Source organism: Antrostomus carolinensis, unplaced genomic scaffold, assembly GCF_000700745.2.
Source record: "Antrostomus carolinensis isolate BGI_N321 unplaced genomic scaffold, ASM70074v2 scaffold21540, whole genome shotgun sequence".
NCBI classification, from domain to species: Eukaryota; Metazoa; Chordata; class Aves; order Caprimulgiformes; family Caprimulgidae; genus Antrostomus; species Antrostomus carolinensis.
In genome coordinates, this window is record NW_010290859.1 from 23,605 (window position 1) to 43,492 (window position 19,888).

Below are 19,888 nucleotides of genomic sequence, written 5' to 3' on the forward strand. Positions count from 1 at the left end.
AGAAAGAAAAGATATTTCAGAAGGTGTCTCATTCTCTTGTTGTGACCACTGGATATTATCCTTGCTGTAAACATCCATGGAAATTTGAGTGGGATGTACAGCACCCATTTCAACAGGTGATCAGAGGCCAGTACTGGGAACCCGCCCTGGAAACAGCTCCCACTTACTGGCAGATGGGTGTGCCAGAAATATCTGTCTTTCCAAAGGGGGATTATTAAAACATCGGCAGGATCAGCATTTCATTGTGAACTGGACGGTTTTAACTGAATGGTGCTACCTCCTGAAGAGGTGTGCTAGTCTTAATTTTCTCAAAGTACAGCCAGTTCCATGGTAACTCTGCAATAATGGAAAAAAAAACCAAAATGGCATTAAGAGCCAGATGGCAGACGTGTATTCTGCTTCTCCTTGTTTATGTCTGACCCAAGAGAGTGAGGAAAAACAAAAGATGAACTACGTCAGCATATCTGAGTCAGAATTGCACGATACCGTTTGCCGTCACCTTAATGTTATCCTCAAAGTTTGCCAAAAATATTGAGCAATGAGAAGAGGCCAAGAAGAATGGCATACTTACGGAGTGCTGGGGGACTAATTAGTCTGAACTATGCAAATTATAATAGGAAGCATGTAAAGTTCAGCTGTCCTCAAGGAGCTTTTCTGTTGCTCAGCGATTCTGAAGTGAGGAGCATTATCAAAGAACCTTGCGAAGCAGGAAACCCTGAGGGTCTTGCCAGCCAAGGGGAGAATTTCTCTTACGCCTTAATTAAACTCTCCTGTTTGATGACGCTAACAGTTTAGAGCTAGAATATTACTAAAGTCACAGAAGGACATTTTGCCTTCATCACTGTGAACTGTAAAAGTCCCGTGGGTTTCAACAGAACCAGAACTTCCACTACAGATTTTCAGGCCAGAAAAATGTCATTTTTAAATATCCACAGAATCACAGAATGGTTTGTGTTGGAAGGCACCTTAAAGATCAAATATATTGTTATTATATGAGATATATTGTTAGTATATATCATACAATATTGCTGACTAACTGTGGCAGTGCAGTTTTACTCAATATATTAATTTTTGGTAGTAATTTGGTGAGATGAAAGGGTTCTTGTACTTCAGTGAGTCTTACAGCTACATAAGGATACGCAGAGCAACAACAGCGTGCAGAAATTGTATCTTCTCAGACTTCATGTGTATGTTGTATGAAGCAACAACACAATGTTAGAGTTGTGTTTGTGTGTATTTGCATGTGCACGCATCTGCCTGGTAAACAGAGCCTTCTTGGGCCTCTAAGCTACCATCAGGGCCATCAGCGCTACCTGCACAGACAGACGCAGCCACAGGAGGCCGAAGGAATCTGAAGGGATGTCTAGTTGTGGATGCCCCCTCCCTGGAAGTGTTCAAGGCCAGGCTGGATGAGGCTTTGAGCAACCTGGTCTAGTGGAAGGTGTCCCTGCTGCTGGCAGGGGGGTTGGGACTGGATGAGCTTTAAGGTCCCTTCCAACCCAAACCATTCTATGATTCTAAAAGAAGAATGAAGAAGCAGACCTTAAAGAGAAAGCCGGGTGGCATCGCAGAAGCTGTGTCTTCTGCTGGAACAGTCTGATCTTGAGAAGGTGCAGCCTGGACTTCTTCAGCAGGTTTCTGGTCACTTCCAGCTTTGGAAGTTTCAGTGGGAGAAGTGTCAGCGCTCTGAGTGCCCATCTCTGCTGCGGCATCTTTGGACTCATTGACAATGACTTCGTGTTCTTCTCCCTCCCCCTCGTTGTTGGATGCTGGCTCTATTACTACTGAAGGGATGCTGCTGACCTTTTCCTGCGGGGAAAAAAAATAAAATAAAAAACAACCGTCAGAAAAGCATCACAAGAGTATTTAGTATTTTATTTCAAGCAGAAAAATGCAATTGTCTGTTTATTGCACAGACATAGGTGGGAATGGGGATTTCTTTCTTCGCCATAGTGGATTCTTACATTAAGACAGAAAACAGTACTTGTGCAAGAACGTGAAGGAGTAATCCAATCCCTTCCCTGTTTTCTCTATTACCCTTAGTAACCCTTACCTAAGTCTACGTTCTGTATTACCACCAGTCATTGCAGTGAGTAATAAAAATGCTCTGCAGGTAGTTTGGGTTTCATTTTCAATGTGCATGGAACTTATCAGACCTTTCTCCTCTACCCTGCTCTTAACTTTGGGTGGGTTTGGGTAAAGCCACAAGTTCCAGCAGTCACTGTCCTATATTTCTTCGGGAATTCAAGGCAGCAGGATAATAGTGATGTAAAGGTGATGACCTATTTCTCTGACTGATTGAGGGGATTTCTCCTGATTTACGGCAATGTAACTTGGAGCAGGGAAAGCAAAAAGGCTCAGTAGGCAGCATCTGAGCAACAATGAAGCTGAGGACAAAACTCATTTAATGAAACTTCTCAAAGCATCCAACCTGAAAAGAACATGTTCACCAATCCTCTGCCAGACCATCCTGTTCTGGTGCACGGGGAAATACAATGTGCAATGACAGGAGGTGGCAACTGGCTGCCCAGCTGCAGGGTCTGCTCTAGTTGCTGTCCCCCCCCTCCTCAGAGGTCGCAGAAAAAAAGGCAGCAGGCCATTGCAGACACGGAGCTTGACCACCGTGATGTACCCAAAACAAAGCGATGCCATTGATAGGGCATGGTGCCAGGAGACAAGAAAAATGCATTCCTTTCTCTGTTTCTCCAGAAAGCCCTGTTAGGTTATGTGATAAAGCTTGTCTCCACAGAGGAGCACAGAGACACAATAGCAGGAGGAGAAGCCCAAACAACACCCTGCACATGCTGCTCCCAGGCCCACCACAGGAGCCATCAGCCCATCAAATTCCATCTTATCCCATCTCCACAAGCCCAGGGGAGCACAGGGGCACAAAGTCAGGCACAACCCAGATTAAGGACTCAGAAGAAGGAATACCCCGTGTGGGCACCTCCCAGGGCTTCCCAGGAGAGGCTCAACCTTGGACCTGGGGGCACAGAGCTGCAGCAGCCTGGCCTCTCTCAGGCAGTTGGATCTGTCTCGATTCCCCTTACACGCTCTCCTTTGCGCCGACATGAGTTACCTGAGACACATCAGCCTCCTTTTCTTCTCCTGGAGGTTTGTCACCTTCAGCAACACCTTCCTGCGCGATGGTAGCAACGCCGTCACCAGCTCCGGCTGCCACAGCTGCACTGTCTTCTGCTGCCTCAGCCCCCTCGGTGACAGGTACCACCTGCAAACAACAGGAGAGAGGGAATTTCAGGATATGAGTCCTCGATATCTGCTGGAAATACCTCTGCTCTGTGGGTGGTGCCAACCCACTGCCTTGGTTTCATTAGCAGAGTCCTCAGGTGTTACCAGTGGAGTAACAGTTTGCCAAGGCTTTAGTTTTTTGGGTTTTTTTTGGGGGGGTTGGGTTTTTTTTTCCTCTTGCCTTCAAGCTGTATTGTGGAAGAAATTCACCACAGGTTTCTGCTGAGGAAGAGGAGCTTGCAAGCTGTCCAGGGACCCACAGGACCCTGCTAGTGGAGTCTGTTCTTGGCAACAGGCTCTAAGCCTTCTCCAGCTACTATCATCTACCTCTAGACCTGGGCTGGCTTCAAAAATATTGCCTTAATTACAACCTCATTTCTAATAGAGGGACTTGCAAATCAAGCTATATCAGCAGAAGCCAATATATTCTACAGCTGGATAAAGATCAAAAATCTTGAGTCCATCAGATATCAGAAAAAAAATTTATAACTGTAAATATCTATAGCTCTGTCAGTATAAAAAACCAGAACAAACCTAAAAGCCCGTTTGGTCTGGATATGACTGAACCATTTGTGATCAGTCCATGTGGAAAAGTTAATGCAGGTTTTGTTCCAGTTCTTGAAAGGTTGATAGAAAAGTACCTGCCTATAGATCAGTGTTGAATCCTTCACCCAGCAGAGGCTGTTGTAATTTATCTATCACTCTAACGTTTGTACTGGTACATACTGGTATATGCTCACAGCAGCATGTTGGATATATCCTTACAGTGGATTAATCTTGAGGGTTGGAAGGTGGAAGGTAAATGACAAAACTCATTCCATTAACCCAATTAACTTCTACATGGAATTTTTAACATATGGCAGATATGTTTTACTTTATTCTTTACTAGGATAAAGTAAAAACACTGAAGAAAAATTGTTTTCTGGGGACCAATGTCAAGCTACAGCTGGCAGAAATATCGCTGATCTCTAGTTAACAGCCCGGTGCTCTTTGTTTCCTCAGTTTAATCTTTCCTCCATGGATGAGGCTAACTCAACTTGAACTACCTGCAATTGTTCATGGGCACTCTTCAGGGATTGTTTTTAGCAATATCTAATATTCAGCACTACTCCTATCTGCTGCTATTAACTGATGTGATAAAGAAATTCTTCTGGAGTCCTTGGAGGCAGAAAATACTACAGGGTTTTGTAGAAATCACTGGGGAAGCTTTAGTTTAAATTGAAAATGCTGCTGATGAAGGATGACCTATCGTAAAATGAAGTAACCTCAGAAGACATGGGCAGACGTTGACATCTTCTCCTGTGACTTGGAAGGCACGCAAGCCCCCCACTCATAGTATTACTAATTTTGGCAGCCTTAACCCAAGGAGATGTTCAAATAAACAATGAGTGTAAAAGCCCTGGAAGAGGCTAGTGGGAAAGAGGGAGAACAGAGTGCACATCCGATTGATTTTATAGCATGCACTATCAGCATGCTGCAGAAATTGATCTTGCTGTCTGTTGTGATTAGGATCAACACTTCTTTTCTATTTATTGGATTTGTATAGCCCATTTTATTTCACTAAGGAGGAGAATACTAATTTACACGAATCAGCTCTCAAATGCCCTGCACTGCAAGGGTGATGTTCTCACAGCCTGAAGCCACAGCTCACAATTGTGTAGTCGTTTGTTCTTGTGTCTCAAGAGTACAAAAACAATGCAAGCTAGATGATTAAAAAAAGCTTTTCTGAAAATGCAGGTGAAGGAGCACACAATGGATCTCTCCATCAGCCTCCAATAGATTTGATTAGGATAGAAAAGAAAAAAAGAGGGAGCCTGATCCCACTGAATTCATACAGAATCACAGAATGGTGGGGCTGGAAGGGACCTCAGGAGATCATCCAGTCCAACCCCGCTGCCAAAGCAGGTTCCCTCAACCAGGAAAGTGTCCAGGTGGGTTTGACCATCTCCAGAGATGGAGACTCCACACCCTCTCTGAGCAGCTTGTCCCAGGGCTCTGACATCCTCACATACCCAGCTATGGTGAACCACATACCTGCAGATATAGTTACCTGCATCACCTTCGTATTGAAAACCAATCCTACAAACCTCTTCTCCACAGGTCATCAATAATATCAGACAGTCCAAGAGCATTCCAAATTCGCTATCTCTAGCAGTAGTATTGAAATTTGGACAGTTGTCTCATGATACCAACCACACAGGGGACAAAGAAAGGGTCAGCCAGTGTAACGCGGGCTGTGATAGAAAACCACTTGACTGACTGTTTTAATTGCAGCAGAAGTCAAAGCACTTCAAATACATTTGAAAGACTCAGCCCTGGTGCTCAGGGGATGGTGAGGAATTTCTTGCATGTTTCTTCTTGGACCAGACTTGTTGAGAGTGACAAGACAATGCTAGAGAAGCAACGCAATGCTCTTCTGCTCTGTGTCAGCACCAAGCTGGGCTTGATCTACCACTCCCCTCCTGTACTTTCTTGCTAGGTTTAATTCCACTGATGTCTACATGGATGTGGCAGTGCTGGTACAGCACCAGTGAGTCCCAAACTCCCTTCTCAGTGACACTGGGATACCCTGGAGCCACAGAAATACCCTTGACTCTAGCAGAGTGAATGCTGTTTCACAGCAGGGTAACAAACCCAAGCTTGGGCAGCTGGGACTTACCCATATTCTGAAACCAAAGTGAATGGAAACCAGTTTAGGATCTTTTTGTATATATTGTGAGTCCAAAATGAGTAACAACAAGAAAAGAGGTTGTCAGCACCTCGAGATAGAAATCTTAAGTGGCTAAGGACTAGGAGTTCCAATCTCTTTCTTAGATCCTACTTCTATTCCTGCATTCAATACGTAGCCATTCCTCTTGTGCTGCTCCCTGCGCACGTTTGAACACGTTATAGTCTCACTTTAGTATAGAAGGACTCAGGGTAAGCGGTTCTATCACATCTTAAGAAACAGAAGCAAAATACAACCATTAGAGTCCATATATGCCCAGCTTCATGGAGCTTTTCAGTTCCTTTATAATTTGGTTTTAACTGTATTTAATTTGATGGCAGATTTGTGCTTTAGAAAAAAACCCAAAAGCCTTGTAAGATTATTATTTTCAAATATCCATTTTAGTTCAGGGAATATTGTGCTAAGAAAAATAAAAGCTTAATGAAATATTTTGTTCTTTTTATAAAGATGTTTGTGGGAAGGCCAGGCAAACCAATTTATGGAAAGTGTCAAAGCTACTGGGAATCTATGCAGCATATTTCTAAATGTCAATAGAAACAGCATTCTACCTCCCACCGCAGAGCTGCATTGTTCGCTGCCTTGAGATCTTTATCACTCTATCCCGCTACAACGGACAGGTCCTGCATTGAATGAGAGATGCTCTGCTGTTAGAATATGTTCTGCAGAGGTAGATATATCTGTGCAGGGTTAGAATACCTACAGATCAGCCTGCATATTGATGAGATGCAAATGACAACTCTACTTTTTGCCACGATTCTCTTGAAGATATTAAAGCATAGCCACACTCTTGAGGCTGTTCACATGTACCTCGCTCTCTTTCTCAGCAACTCCAGTTGTCTCCTTATCCCCTGCCTCGAGACTGTCCTGTGTAAAGAGGAAATACGGTCGTCACCTTAGTCCTGCTGAGGCAGTAGCTGCAGAGAAATTTATTAATCAAGCTTAATGGAAGCGTGGCATGTATGGGGTGCAATGAAATGAATAAGAGGAACTAAATGGGATAATAAGAGGAAAGATTCTTGCTGCCTCGTATCAGCTGAAATAAAAGTAGTTACAGGCTAATAAAATAAATAAAACCTTTTACTTCATCACTATCACACTGTAAGCACTAAGGACAATTTTATTTACTTTTGTTATCAGTATTCTCAGAATAGCAACAGCTTTGATGAATTTTTTAGCAAGCAACAACCCCAAAACACTGCTGACCTTGCAGCGTCCAGCAAGCTCAAATCTCTCCCACCCAAGACTCAAAAAACTGTTCCCATTATAACCTGCTGCAACTCACCAGAGTTTCAAGGTAAACTCTCTAAACCACTTCCTTCTTCCACTCATGTTGGTCTGCAACTTAAAGGGACTGTTCAAAGCCCCTTCAAAGGTCACTAAGTTCATCTTTTTCTGCAGAATCACCTTTTTTCGGTCCATATTCAGCAGTACATGCAGCAGGTGCCTGGCATTTAACAAATTAGATGCGTGTCAGTGGTTTTCTGAATCTGACACCCATTTAGATGTTGAAGGGATCAAATGCACTGAACACTGACGGGCTCCCCTCAGCAGCACTTTTTACGGCACAGATGCCATCTAACACTAGGTCTTTTCATAGAAATTATCATAGAATGGTTTGGATTGGAAGGGACCTTAAAGCTCCTCCAGTTCCAACCCCCCTGCCATCAGCAGGGACACCTTCCACTAGACCAGGTTGCTCAAAGCCTCATCCAACCTGGCCTCAAACACTTCCAGGGAGGGGGCATCTACAACTTCCTTGGGCAACCTGTTCCGGTGTCTGACCACCCTCAGAAGCCGTAAGACTGCCTGAGTTCATGGGTTTGGAAACTGGAATAAAAGGCACAATTCTTCCCTGAACTCTTTAGGGCAACTGTGCCTCTCCTGCTTTCTAATTCTACTGCAGTATTTATGAATTTAACTAGTGACTCAAACCAGTAACATCTCTTCTACTTGAGCCTGGATTCAGTTTTGGCTAGTGCTCTGCTTAGTCGCCAGGTTTAGGTCAACAAACTGTCAACACTGATAAAATTCAGGTCTGCTTTGGATGAGTTGGAAATGCTTTTTAGTTTTTTTTCTGTTCAGGTTCAAATCCCTACAGACAGAGGCTATTTCAAAAGACAGTTTGCTGAGGAAAAGCAAATCAATGCCTCATTATGGAAATCCACTTTGCTAATAAATTTCGAGGCTGATTTTGCAAACACAGCCAGGTCAGATTTTTAAAAGAGGGAACAGGTGAAGACAAGTTACGCAAACCTATATGAGGGCACGGGAGCTTGGGCTGTCCTCTTTAGCAATCAGAAACGAGGAGACCTCGAGCACTCAGGCTCCAGCTAAGTGCCTTCACACAGCCACAACCATCCCTCCAAAATTTCTACTAGTTTCAGTTGAAATGGTTGTATGTTTCTTTTTTAATAAAAGGATGCTGAGTTCTATCCAAACTTTGTATCGCTCATGGTTTTTTTTTTTCTAATCTAGTCTTCTAGCATTCCCTGCAGTCACCTCATAAGCCCCATGGCAAGGCAGATGCTGACAGCAGGTTACCATAGAAACCTCTCACAGCTTTATCCCGTTAAAATTGCGCTCTTATATAACCTTTTTTTAATGATTTTTTTTTTTTTTTAAGCTGCCAAGCCTCTGCCATGGAGTCCTTATTTTTATAATAAGTTTGAGAAGACCATAGAGGGTCTTAAATAGAAAAAAAACCAAATGTCAACAGCAAAATATAATGATTTCTTACTCTAGCGATGCACACAGCCACCCACAGAAGTTGTCTTATTTGTTTGGTTTGGTTTTGGGGTTGGTTTTTTTTTTTTTACAGAAGAGATGTACACAAATGTTTCTATTGCCTGGGAAAACTCTGTCCAACTGCAAGTAAGCAGACAAGTGCTTTCCCTCCTTTCACTATTCTAAAGTGCTGAATTTCTGCCATCAGCTGTATTTACAAGTCAATTTACCTTCAGAAATGAGCATCATCATCCTGCACTTTATAGTCAGGAACACATCAGCCTCTGCCCTTCTCTTAACAACACCCCGGCAATATTCTCTGGTAAGAATCCCATCAGCCCAGCTTTGGGCCTCTTTGCAGAATAATCTAATATATAAATATACATATTTTTAAATAAGTGTTTTCCAGGCTAATTGAAAGCAGAGTTTTGGTGAAAAGGGGGAAATCAAGGAGAGCTGCCCTTGCTTCCCAAAGCCTGGAACAGCCAAAAACTAATTTGACTATTGTGCACTAGTGGAATTAGTAGCATTTTGCTTTTGCTTTTCTGATTAGCTGGAAGATGGGATTTTTGTGGATGGTGAGGTTTGAGAAGAGAGGCACGGTACCATGAAGTGTACCGGTTTTAGGGCATGAAAGCCTAGTAAAAAGGAAGGCTGAAATAACATAGAATCATAGAATAGTTTGGGTTGGAAGGGACCTTAAAGATCATCCAGTTCCAACCCCCCTGCCATCAGCAGGGACACCTTCCACTAGACCAGGTTGCCCAAAGCCTCATCCAGCCTGGCCTTCAACACTTCCACGGAGGGGGCATCTACAACTTCCTTGGGCAACATCTGAGTAAAGGAACACAGCAGAGAAAAATCTGCTCCTGCCGACTTCAACAGAACAACACTGTTCTACACCAGTTCTTTCCTGTATACAAGAGCCATATATTTTTATTGACCTCATGCTCCAACTCTGCACTTAGCTGTACATTCACAATTTGGATGCAGTTGACCGAAAAAAAAAGACCGCACTTCTGTATCTGACCGTTGTTACTGCTCCTCCAAGTGACATGCTCTGCCACTTGGGCACTGTGAATTGTACCTACAGTGAGATTCAACCATAATTAGATACCCTCAGAGCTGTTTCCTGGCCTCTGCTCTACTTGCTCAGTGTCTGCAAAGAGCTTATCAGGAGGTAGTTTCATATATACCTTACACACAGCTTTGAAAACCACAATATTGAGCTGGGTGTCTGACTGCTTTAATGGGAGAACATCAGAGTCCAGGCAGGCAATGGATCCCAAACACTGAAAGGCTCTTTCCAAACTAATGAGCATCACAGAAGTCAAAAAGCTGATCTCTGAGCAGCGCTCTCTCAACTCCAAGCACTGTCTCACATGTAGGAGAAGAAGAAAGGGAAAGTACAGGATTGCATAAGCTTTTTTTTTTTTAATTATTATTTTTATTGTAATGTCCTCATGTCATTTTTGTTTGAACGTGAAAAACTGATGTGGTGGAAGGGGTAGTATTATTTGAAAAAGAAATAAATCAGCAGTTAATGCATTATATAGAATCACAGAATGGTTTGGGTTGGAAGGGACCTTAAAGATCATCCAGTTCCAGCCCCCCTGCCATCAGCAGGGACACCTTCCACTAGACCAGGTTGCTCAAAGCCTCATCCAACCTGGCCTTGAACACTTCCAGGGAGGAGCAGCCACAGCTTCTCTGGGCAACCTGGGCCAGTGTCTGACCACCCTCACAGGAAATAATTTCTTCCTAGTATCTCATCTAAACCTCCCCTCTTCCAGTTTAGAGCCATTTCCCCTTGTTCTGTCACTAACTGCCCTTATATCCTTTAGACTGTGTCCAGATTTTACAGCTGCCTTTGGGGATGCTATGGAAACAAGGAGACAACTGTTTCAGTGTGGAGAAGTCCATACAAGGACTTCTTACCATGGTTCACTTTGCCTCTGTTAGAGCACCTGGTCATTCTGTCCCTTTAATTACCAAACATTTTATCTTCTCTCCCAAAAGGATCAATTGTTGACAGCTACTAGTACGAACTTCACTTGTTCTATAGCATTTGAGACCTGAAGGACCAAGACAAAAATACGTAGCGAGATCTCAGGCAGCAATTCTGATGAGCTGATGTAACAAAGTCTTGGTCAATCGTGTTCAGGTAGACTATGAAACAGCAAGTAACCGAATCCAAATCTCCCTGAGCGGCAAGTGGGACCCTATCCCCTGGACCATTCTCTCCCTAATCTAAATGAAAACCCTACCAGAAAATTTACTGCGAAGCTCCTACAATGACAAATGCATAACGTAAATTTTCTGGATTAATGGGAAGTGAGAAGAAACTTACCACTGAAAAATTAAACTGATTAGTGGCTGTCACTCCAAACTGGAAGTTATTAAACTCGGTAAGAGATTCCCAATAAGAAATTATCTATCTATATTTTACAACTCCAATTTTAAAGTCAACTGTCACTCATAAAGCAAACGAATGTAGAACTGATGTCGAGGAATGACATGTTTTCATCTCCTGCAAATCAGTGTACTTTTCCTTAGCTTTGACCATATTTGACATTAACCTTCATCTTCAAAACTCTTCTTTGCAAGTCCTGGAAAGCCCTTCCTGAAGTAACAACCCCTCAGAGACAAAGGCAGAACGACTCCAATTCGGACATTTTTAAAATCAACACTTTTTGCTTATTTTCCCAAATTAGCAAGGACAACTTCATATTGAAAAAGAAAAAAAAAAAAAACAACCCCCAAACAACAAATAAAAAACCCCAAACAAGCACAAACCTAATTAAAACTGTTTAACTTCTATTTAATGCCAATGGTCTTCCTCCCAGATTGCTCTTGCACTGTGTTCCTCTCTGCCTCTCTCTCAGCAGCTCTACAGTCCTGTCCCTCGCTAGAGCAGCTGCTGACAAGACTCTGGACCCAGAACTCCTCATGGACAGTCTGGCAGCAAAACAGATCATCTGAGAAGGTCCTGCCAGCTGATGAGCGGATGCATGGTGCTGCAGCCATAGCCTGTCATTTGATTAGTGTTTAAGATGTGCAACAGGCTTCAGAGCACTTCTTTGTCTTAGTGTGAGAGAAAACGGAGCTGGCTTCCTTTCAGAAAAATGGTGAACTCCTTTCACAGGTTTTTTCTTCATTAAATCCTTACAGATAATCAAAATAAAACAATCTAGAAACAACCTTTTCAGCTTCATTCATATATGTCCTTCCACACTGTTCCCTGTCATTCACTCATGGGAAGAGGAGAGCTCCAGACCAATGACTAATTTCCTGTCCCTCCTCTCTCCACCTTCCCTCTTCTTCTTTATTCCAAACTACCAAATTTACTCTGACTAGATGTGAGGCATTCTGGACAAGAATTTGACAAAACGATGCGCCTCAGACAGGCAGTTTCATTCTTTGCCTCACTATAGAGTTGACAAGTTATTACTGTGATTTATATCAACTGAAAAGAAAACACACAGGAGGAGGAGAGCCTGGTCTCCACAGACCATGGGGCTTTCTTCATTCAGTTACGTTATTGGAGGGGGATGATCCTGAAGTCACTTGCTCCTGTGTATACCACAGAACTGAACAAAAGTGAATAATAATAATAATAATAATAATAAATACTCAAGATTCATGCAAGTGTAATCAGAATTAAACCCTAAATGTTCTGGGGAACACACTGAGACTGCTTCCCTCCATAACTGCAATGCTGCTAGGAGTCCACGGAGAAGAGACAGAATGTCTCTGTTATCCTCCAGAAGAGCCCACCCAGCACTGCCCCCCTTTCCTTCTACAACAAATTATTTTTCCTCCTACAATAAATTATTTTTCCTCTCTCAAGAAGATGAGAGGCAAGAGAAGAATGAATCAGGCAGGTGCTACAGCTAAAGTTCCACCTGTATCATTTGTGCTGGATACCACTTTTTAATCCCATGGCACAGACAGCTGGAACCACCCAGGCAAACTCATCAATTCATCTTTAAGAAGGTCTTTCAGAAACTACATTTGTACCCCAGAGTCTTGCACACCAACACTAGTCCTTCCTTCTGCTGAAGACAGTTTTACCTGTGGCTTTTGCATGGGCCTCACACTGCCAGCAGATAACCAGCCTGTCCTTGGCAGGTAGAGCTGGGCCTAATGCCATCCTCCTCAGTTAATGGCACTATCCAACCTGGAGTCGTCGATAAATGTCACCACTAGGCTTGTGTGTCAAATGCTTACTGAAACACCTAAATTTTATGATGAATTGGATATCATCATCCCTACTTAGCAGGTGAAGATACACAGGGACTCATCCAAGGCCAAGAGCAGCTCAGCAAGCTGAACCTTGTTCTTCAGGGAACATTTATGGCACTAAGCTGTGCTTGATGGTCAAAAACTGGCTTCTGCAGCAGAGGAACCAACCCACAAAACAACCCCTTTTTCTGTCCAGTTTTTCAGCAGTGATCTGCATATTCTAACAGTGACAAACACTCATTAGAGGCTTTGAGCATGTTATTGGCTCGAGGAAAGCATGAAAACTGTCAGCCTCACAAAACCATGCATTTTTCCTCCAGGGTTTCTTAGCCTGTAGGTATAACCTACAGTTGTATGTAGAAGAGGAACCTCAAAAGGACAAAAAGGAAATTCACTGAGATACCTGTTCTAAAAAGGGATGCTAGTGAGCAGAAAAACCCTACAGGTACCATCTCAAACCATCTCTTAATTTGTAGTGATATCAAGTACCCTGCTTTGTTCTCCTTGCAGAGCTCTTATTTCTTCTCCTCCCACTGTTTCCTTAATGGTGACATGGAAAAATATCCAAAATGACCCTTGGAGTCCCCTCTTCAGCTCCCGGTTGGTTTCTAAAACCATGAGCCTTGTAGACACTTGTATTACGATCACTTTTTCCTGGTATTGTCATGCTCTACACACAAAATGTTACATTGGCATAGTGCTTCCAGCTCAGCTTGAAATGAAATGAGAAAACTGCTAAGGAGGTCATTTACAAATGGCATCAATTCTTTCCCCTTCTGAAGTTCATCTGGAATTAAGGAATCTGTGAAACCACAATCACTCAGTTGAACTTCAGTCTAAAATGCCAAACACAACAGGAATGACATTTGAGGGCTGAAAGGAGGACGTGTGCTGGACAGGCATGCTGTGACCCAGCTGGGTGCTGGGGAAACCAGCCATGGACAGATGGTGATGATGGAAAGGATGGCTGAAATGCAGCAGGCACATTCATGGTGGTGAAAGGTGGCTTGGATGGGACCTGGCAGGTGGCACGGGGGGACAGGTCACTCACCACAGCCTGCTCTGCTGGCTCAGCAGGCTCAGCAGGGACGGTCTCCTTTTCCACAGCAGCAGCAGCAGCAGGGGTTTCCTCGACCTTGACATCCCCAGGTGGAGCTTCTTCAGCCTCAGTCTTTTGTTTTATTGATTTTTAAGTAGATAGGGGAAAAATTGTTGAGGAGCACATGATAGTGCGGAGGGAGAAAGGGAATGGGAACTGTGCCTGGCACAGCTGCTCCAGGCTCAATCTTGCTGGGCTTTGCCAGGAAAAGGACGGTAGGGCTTGGCCTTACAGCATCTAAAGGGCATTTTCATCCTTCATGTTCTACATGTAAACTGAGCCAGTCCTACACCCCTCCCTCACAAAGAAAGCAAGCAGCAGCTTCCTGAGTCACAGAAAGGGGAGATGGAAGTGGAGGGAAGGCACTCAGTTTGCTCGCAAATCCAGAAACTGATGGCAAAGCCAGGAGTTGAAACTGGCACTCGTGTGTACCAACCCTGGGCTTCAAATCTGAGTTGTAAAAATTGTCTCCTATTCCCTAGTTCTGTCTGTTCTCAGACAACATAGTCCCTTCTCCAGTGAAGGAAAGAAGCAATTAGCAGAGACTCAAACAGTTTTTACATGCACAAGGGCAACCCCAGACTGCTTGAATTCTGGCAGAGTGAAAACCATCCCTGGTTTCTTATGGAAATGCACTCCCTCCTGGGCTCTCAGTCACCTACAAGGCATCCACTTATCAACCCACTCTTGGGATTTCCACCCTTTTAAATTCCAGCCTAAGCTTGGTTTTTAGCAAGAGGATCTAACAAATATCACCAGCCCTGCAACACCTTCAGTCCTGTGACAAAACAGCTCACAGCAAAAGTGCCATCTCCAATGGAGACGTCACTTTGCAAACACACGTGCCTACGAGGGGAGAGCCGCCAGCTGTGCTCAGCGTATTCCATTTATAAAGATGGCTGACTCAACCAGATAAAATCACCCCAGGAGATTAATTTGCCATGAACAAGTTGCTCAGCATAATTTGAAGCTCAAAAGCTATTTTAGTTGCTTTGCAGTCGATAACAGGCAGCTGGCTAGAAGGTCTCCTGTGATGAACAGACAGCTTCCATGAAATTCTTACAGATAATAAAATCTTCTCCCTGATCTTTCTGAGGAAAAACCCCATAACCTCCCACTTCTTTCCTCACATATTCCTTAAGCAGACTGATTTTTAATGAGGTACAGAGAAGTCTGCCTAAGCAAGACCTTTAGGCTTTGGCATAGCAAAAAGAAACATTCATTATATTAGACCATGCTGTGCAGCAATCACAGAATCATATAAACACAGAATGGTTTGGGTTGGAAGGGACCTTAAAGATCATCCAGTTCCAACCCCCCTGCCATCAGCAGGGACACCTTCCACTAGACCAGGTTGCTCAAAGCCTCATCCAACCTGGCCTTGAACACTTCCAGGGAGGAGCAGCCACAACTTCCTTGGGCAACCTGTTCCAGTGTCTGACCACCCTCACAGTGAAGAATTTCTTCCTAATATCTCATCTAAACCTCCCCTCTTTCAGCTTAAACCCATTTCCCCTTGTTTTGTCATTAACAGCCCTTAAAACTGCCCAATCTTTCTGTGTAGTGGATTAACGCCAGCTCTAGGGAATTTCACAAAGAAGAAATAGGACTGACAGGAGAAACACAAAAGTAGATTTATCCCAGGTAAGATGACTAATGAGTTTTCTGAGGTTTAACGCTGGAAGAAACTTTCAGGCTTAAGATGACAGGTAAGATGTTATAAAGCAGATTGCATCGACGTGCTTCAAGTCAGTTGTTGACAAGCAAACTTCAGACGAGTTACCATATCTGAGCTACAAGTTAAAATACTCTCATGGTGTTCAGTAACCATTATGGACACAAGGACCACCAGAGGCATTATACAAAAATCACATTATTAAATAATATTAAATAAATAATCACTCTGCTGCTATTAAGTAGTTATAGCACTCACCCAGCAATGCTGCTATTCCACATCCTTCCTCCAGGCTAACCAAAGACTGTAACAGAACTAAGAAACTACTCAAGTATGATTCCAGAAAGATCCTCCACCCCTCAGAAGATGCCTATGCCTACTATTAATATGTGGAGAGTGGATAAAATCCAGCAATATTGGAGATACTTCAACAGCCATCATGTAGCATCACCTGCTTGCTGTATGCCAGACCATAGTGCTCGTTCTTGTCACTTCTTAAATGAAATAAATGAATCAACTCTTTGACTACACCTTTGAAAAGTGAACATATCTTGGCATATATCAGAATATCCTGGTTTTTCCTCTGAAAGACTGTTTCAGTGAGTAAAGATTTACAGCTACAGTGATATCACCCACCAACTCTTCCAGGTTAAGGTTTTGTGATTTAAGAGGATGGAAAACACACAAAAAAAGGAGAAAATATCTTGGCACAAAGGAAAAATTGTGCCTTTTTTTTCTGCAAGGCATTTAAAAAGGTAGCAAAAGCCACCACTTACCAAAGGTTCTGTCACATTCTCACTTGGCTGCACTGTAAATGCAGAGGTATCCTAGATACAGAAATGAGAAACGATGCAAAAATATGTGAGACAGGATGTTTGCAGATGCCTGTCAAAGACCTGATTTTTTTAAATGTTTTCTTCTTTTTAGAAAATCAGGAAATTCACACAGAATGAGATGACAAATAGATAATCTAAATAGGTATTAATAGTTATTATAAGTTAAGCACTACAAACATTAAAGACATTCCTTTTTGAATGATCTATTCTATGCTTCTAAACCGAGCGATGCCATTAAAGACAGTGAAAAACCCTTCATTAAATACATGTGAATCGCAAGGATTTTGTTTCGGGCACAATGCACTTCTGAGTTGGGAAACTCACTATCTTTTCTGCAGCCTACACGTGCCTGTGCCTGGGCAGTACATTCACTCTAAGCTCCTTTCACATCCTCTTGATTCTGGGCTTTTATTTGAATAGTGACTATAGCAATTACCTGCATTAAAAATGTACAAAAATAGAGATGTTTTCCAAAGTCTTACTAATTCAGAACCAATTAATTTTCCAAATATTGATGTGCCAAAACATTTTCCTACTGCAGTGGGTGCATCAAATTTTGATTTCCTCGGGGCAAACAGTTTGCCTTTATTATCAGAGGCGGTAGCCTTGTGCTTTACCCCTTCCTTCTGTATCCTTTACTAATCTAAACATCCTGGAGCAGAATGGTTAAGCCCTGAAAGACTCATTTACATCCTTGGATAAGCTCAGCTTTTTTGGGTGCTTTTAAAAAAAATGGTGTACAGGGTGTGCCGTGGATGAGCCAGTCTGTAAAAGGATGCTGGAAATTAATGAGCCCCCAGGTTATCCACCTGAAATTTGGGATCTTGGCACAGCCCTGGAATTTGAAAGCATTAACATGGGATCTTCATGCACTGTATCTCTGCGATGCCTGACACAGAGTCTCACCGTCAGCACAGCAGTAAACAAATGATTTAAATTTTAAAATTAGATTAAATTGAATTTAAAATCAGATTAAAATATAGCTTAAATGAAAATAAAGATGCAGAAACAAATACAACTCATTTTAGATATACACACATAGAGTCACTGGAAGTATGTGAAACTGAGAAAACCACGCTTTACAGGAGTTTGGAATTGTGAGAAAAATCCACAAAAGAGCACGATAACAAAGCTAAACCAGTCCTTTTAGCAGGAAAATATCAGTTCCACTAAGGTAGTTGGATTTTTGTTATTAAATTCAGCCAGGCTAAGAGTACCAGGAGTATTAGCATGATTCTAGTAACATTTAGGAATAATTTTTGAGAGCAGGCAAGGTTTGGATTTGATGTTGTGCAGCTCATCTGTAGAAAATATTTCCCCAAACTGTACAGCCAATCCTAATACCTTTCTAAAAGCACAGAAAAAAGAAATAAATCTCAAAATATGTTTATTTCTTACCTGTGCAAATCCATTAAATGCTGTGCTGGATGCCTAAGTAGGAGTGAAGATCAGAACAAATTATCATTTGTTTAATAAATCAGAACAGAGTCAAGATGTTATTATTTGCAAAATAAAAATAGGACAAACGTTTTTAAAAAAGTAAAAACAAAAGGAAGGGTAAGGCAGCAAGAAATCTGATGACAGTGCTATTTGATAACAGGCGTCACAGGCTTAAAGAAAACACAAAAAACAAACCCAAAAAAGCAGAATAACTGAAGGATTTTTATAAAACAATAATAATAATTAAAAAAAGACTAAGTGCATTTAAGGTTATACATATAAAACACAAAACCTGTGAGACACAATGTGCCTTCACAGTTCAAAGCTCCGGTCACCATTTTGAAATGAATTTTTTGTCAGCCTGCTTCATTACACGGCTGAAGGGCCCCACACGATGAGCAGTTGCATGGCAATTAAAAAAAATAATAATTAAAAAATAGCAGGGGCTTAGGAGGGGCAGTGGGAAACACACAGACGGATTGTTTTTTAAACGACAAGGTTATGCATGGCCTAAGGAACTCTTGGTCTAGACTAAGGCTACACACTGGGGTAGGTACCTCTTCTTTATCAGTCTCAATTTCCTGGTACAACAATCCATATCTCCGGTTAGCAATTTCATCTTCAGATAAATCTGAGTTGTTGGTCTCATTGTCTTTAGGACTAGTTGAACTCTCGGTGCTAGCATTTCTGGAATTTCCCACTTGAAACAGAGCCAAGGGTCTAGCTACCTCCTTGCTCGGTCCTGGATTGCTAAAGCCTGCCTGCTCCCCAGGTGAGCCTTGTTTTACTGGTGCCTCCTGACTTTTATTGCTTGTGCTCACACCTACTTCTCCCCAGCTGTTAGCAGTCCCTCCTAGGTCTTGCGTAGACCATCTATCACTAATGCCTAACCAAACATTTTCCATGTTACCTCCCTCTGAGTCTTGTAGCTTGGGGAAAAAGGGCCAATTATCCAGTTCATTGGCTTGGCCATCTGGTAGATTAAAAAATCCCCAGGAATCATTAGTAACTGTTGGATCCCAGTTTGCCAGCCAGGGTTCTGTTTCCAAGGCTTCAGGAACACCACTGCTACTAGAATGCTCTTCAGCGACTGCTGCTGCCACCCTACCTGTCACTTGGTCTTCTGCATTCTCTAGGCAAGGATTACCACAGCTTGTGCTAGCAGCATCAGCTGTCTCGGGCAGTAATGCCCGCTCTTTTTCAGCAGCCGCTTGACCTTCAGCAGCAGCACTACCATTTGGGAGGAAGCTGATGCTATTGTCTTCAGTTCCTTTACCAGACTCTTCTGCACTGAATAATTCAGCATCACACAGAATGTTTCCAGTATCTGTAGGGTCCTTTTCTGTGTGGTCAGTTACCTCTAGATCAACATGTGCCGTCATCTTTATACACTCCATGGATGTACTCTCTCCAGTACCACTGACAGCTTGGTCTAAGCCATCCTCAAATGGCCTTTCATGGTCTTGATCCCAGATACCAAAGACTCTCTCAGGTTCAGCGACAATGTTTTCTATAGTTTTACAGTTGTCCACTACTATTGTATCCCCACCTTCCAGCCCTGTGCTTAACAATGGTATTTCTCCATCTGCCTCCTCAATGACACTGTCCCCTTCGAATTCTTCTTCCCTAGGGTTTGCTACCTTAGCACCACTAGCTCTCCCAGCATCCCCATCATTATCTTCCAACTCATACAGATTTTCTACCTCTGTGCTGACTAAAATGTCAAGATCTGATTTTGCTAAACCCTCATGAAGTTCTGCCTCACTATTTCCTTTGGTTTCACAATCTCGTTTTTCCAGTTCCTCTGTACCTTCTACCTCCTTGTAGTTAACAGCTCTGGTCTCTACCTTTTCACTTGGCTCGACACCTGCCCACTCTTCTTCCTCCCGCTC

General features: G+C 42.7%; 1 protein-coding gene across 1 annotated transcript in view; it reads right to left on the reverse strand.

Annotated features, from left to right (window-relative positions):
- Nucleotides 1-19,888, reverse strand: part of LOC104530202 (amphiphysin) — a 65,823-nt gene that overhangs the window by 3,857 nt on the left and 42,078 nt on the right. Inside the window, exons 14-20 of the mRNA XM_029086696.1 lie at nt 18,554-19,885; nt 17,955-17,987; nt 16,497-16,547; nt 13,998-14,117; nt 6,785-6,841; nt 3,080-3,229; nt 1,543-1,809 (exon numbers count right to left, since the gene is read on the reverse strand). Of these exons, the coding sequence (XP_028942529.1) occupies nt 1,543-1,809; nt 3,080-3,229; nt 6,785-6,841; nt 13,998-14,117; nt 16,497-16,547; nt 17,955-17,987; nt 18,554-19,885 (2,010 nt within the window). The remainder of the gene's footprint in view (nt 1-1,542; nt 1,810-3,079; nt 3,230-6,784; nt 6,842-13,997; nt 14,118-16,496; nt 16,548-17,954; nt 17,988-18,553; nt 19,886-19,888) is intronic.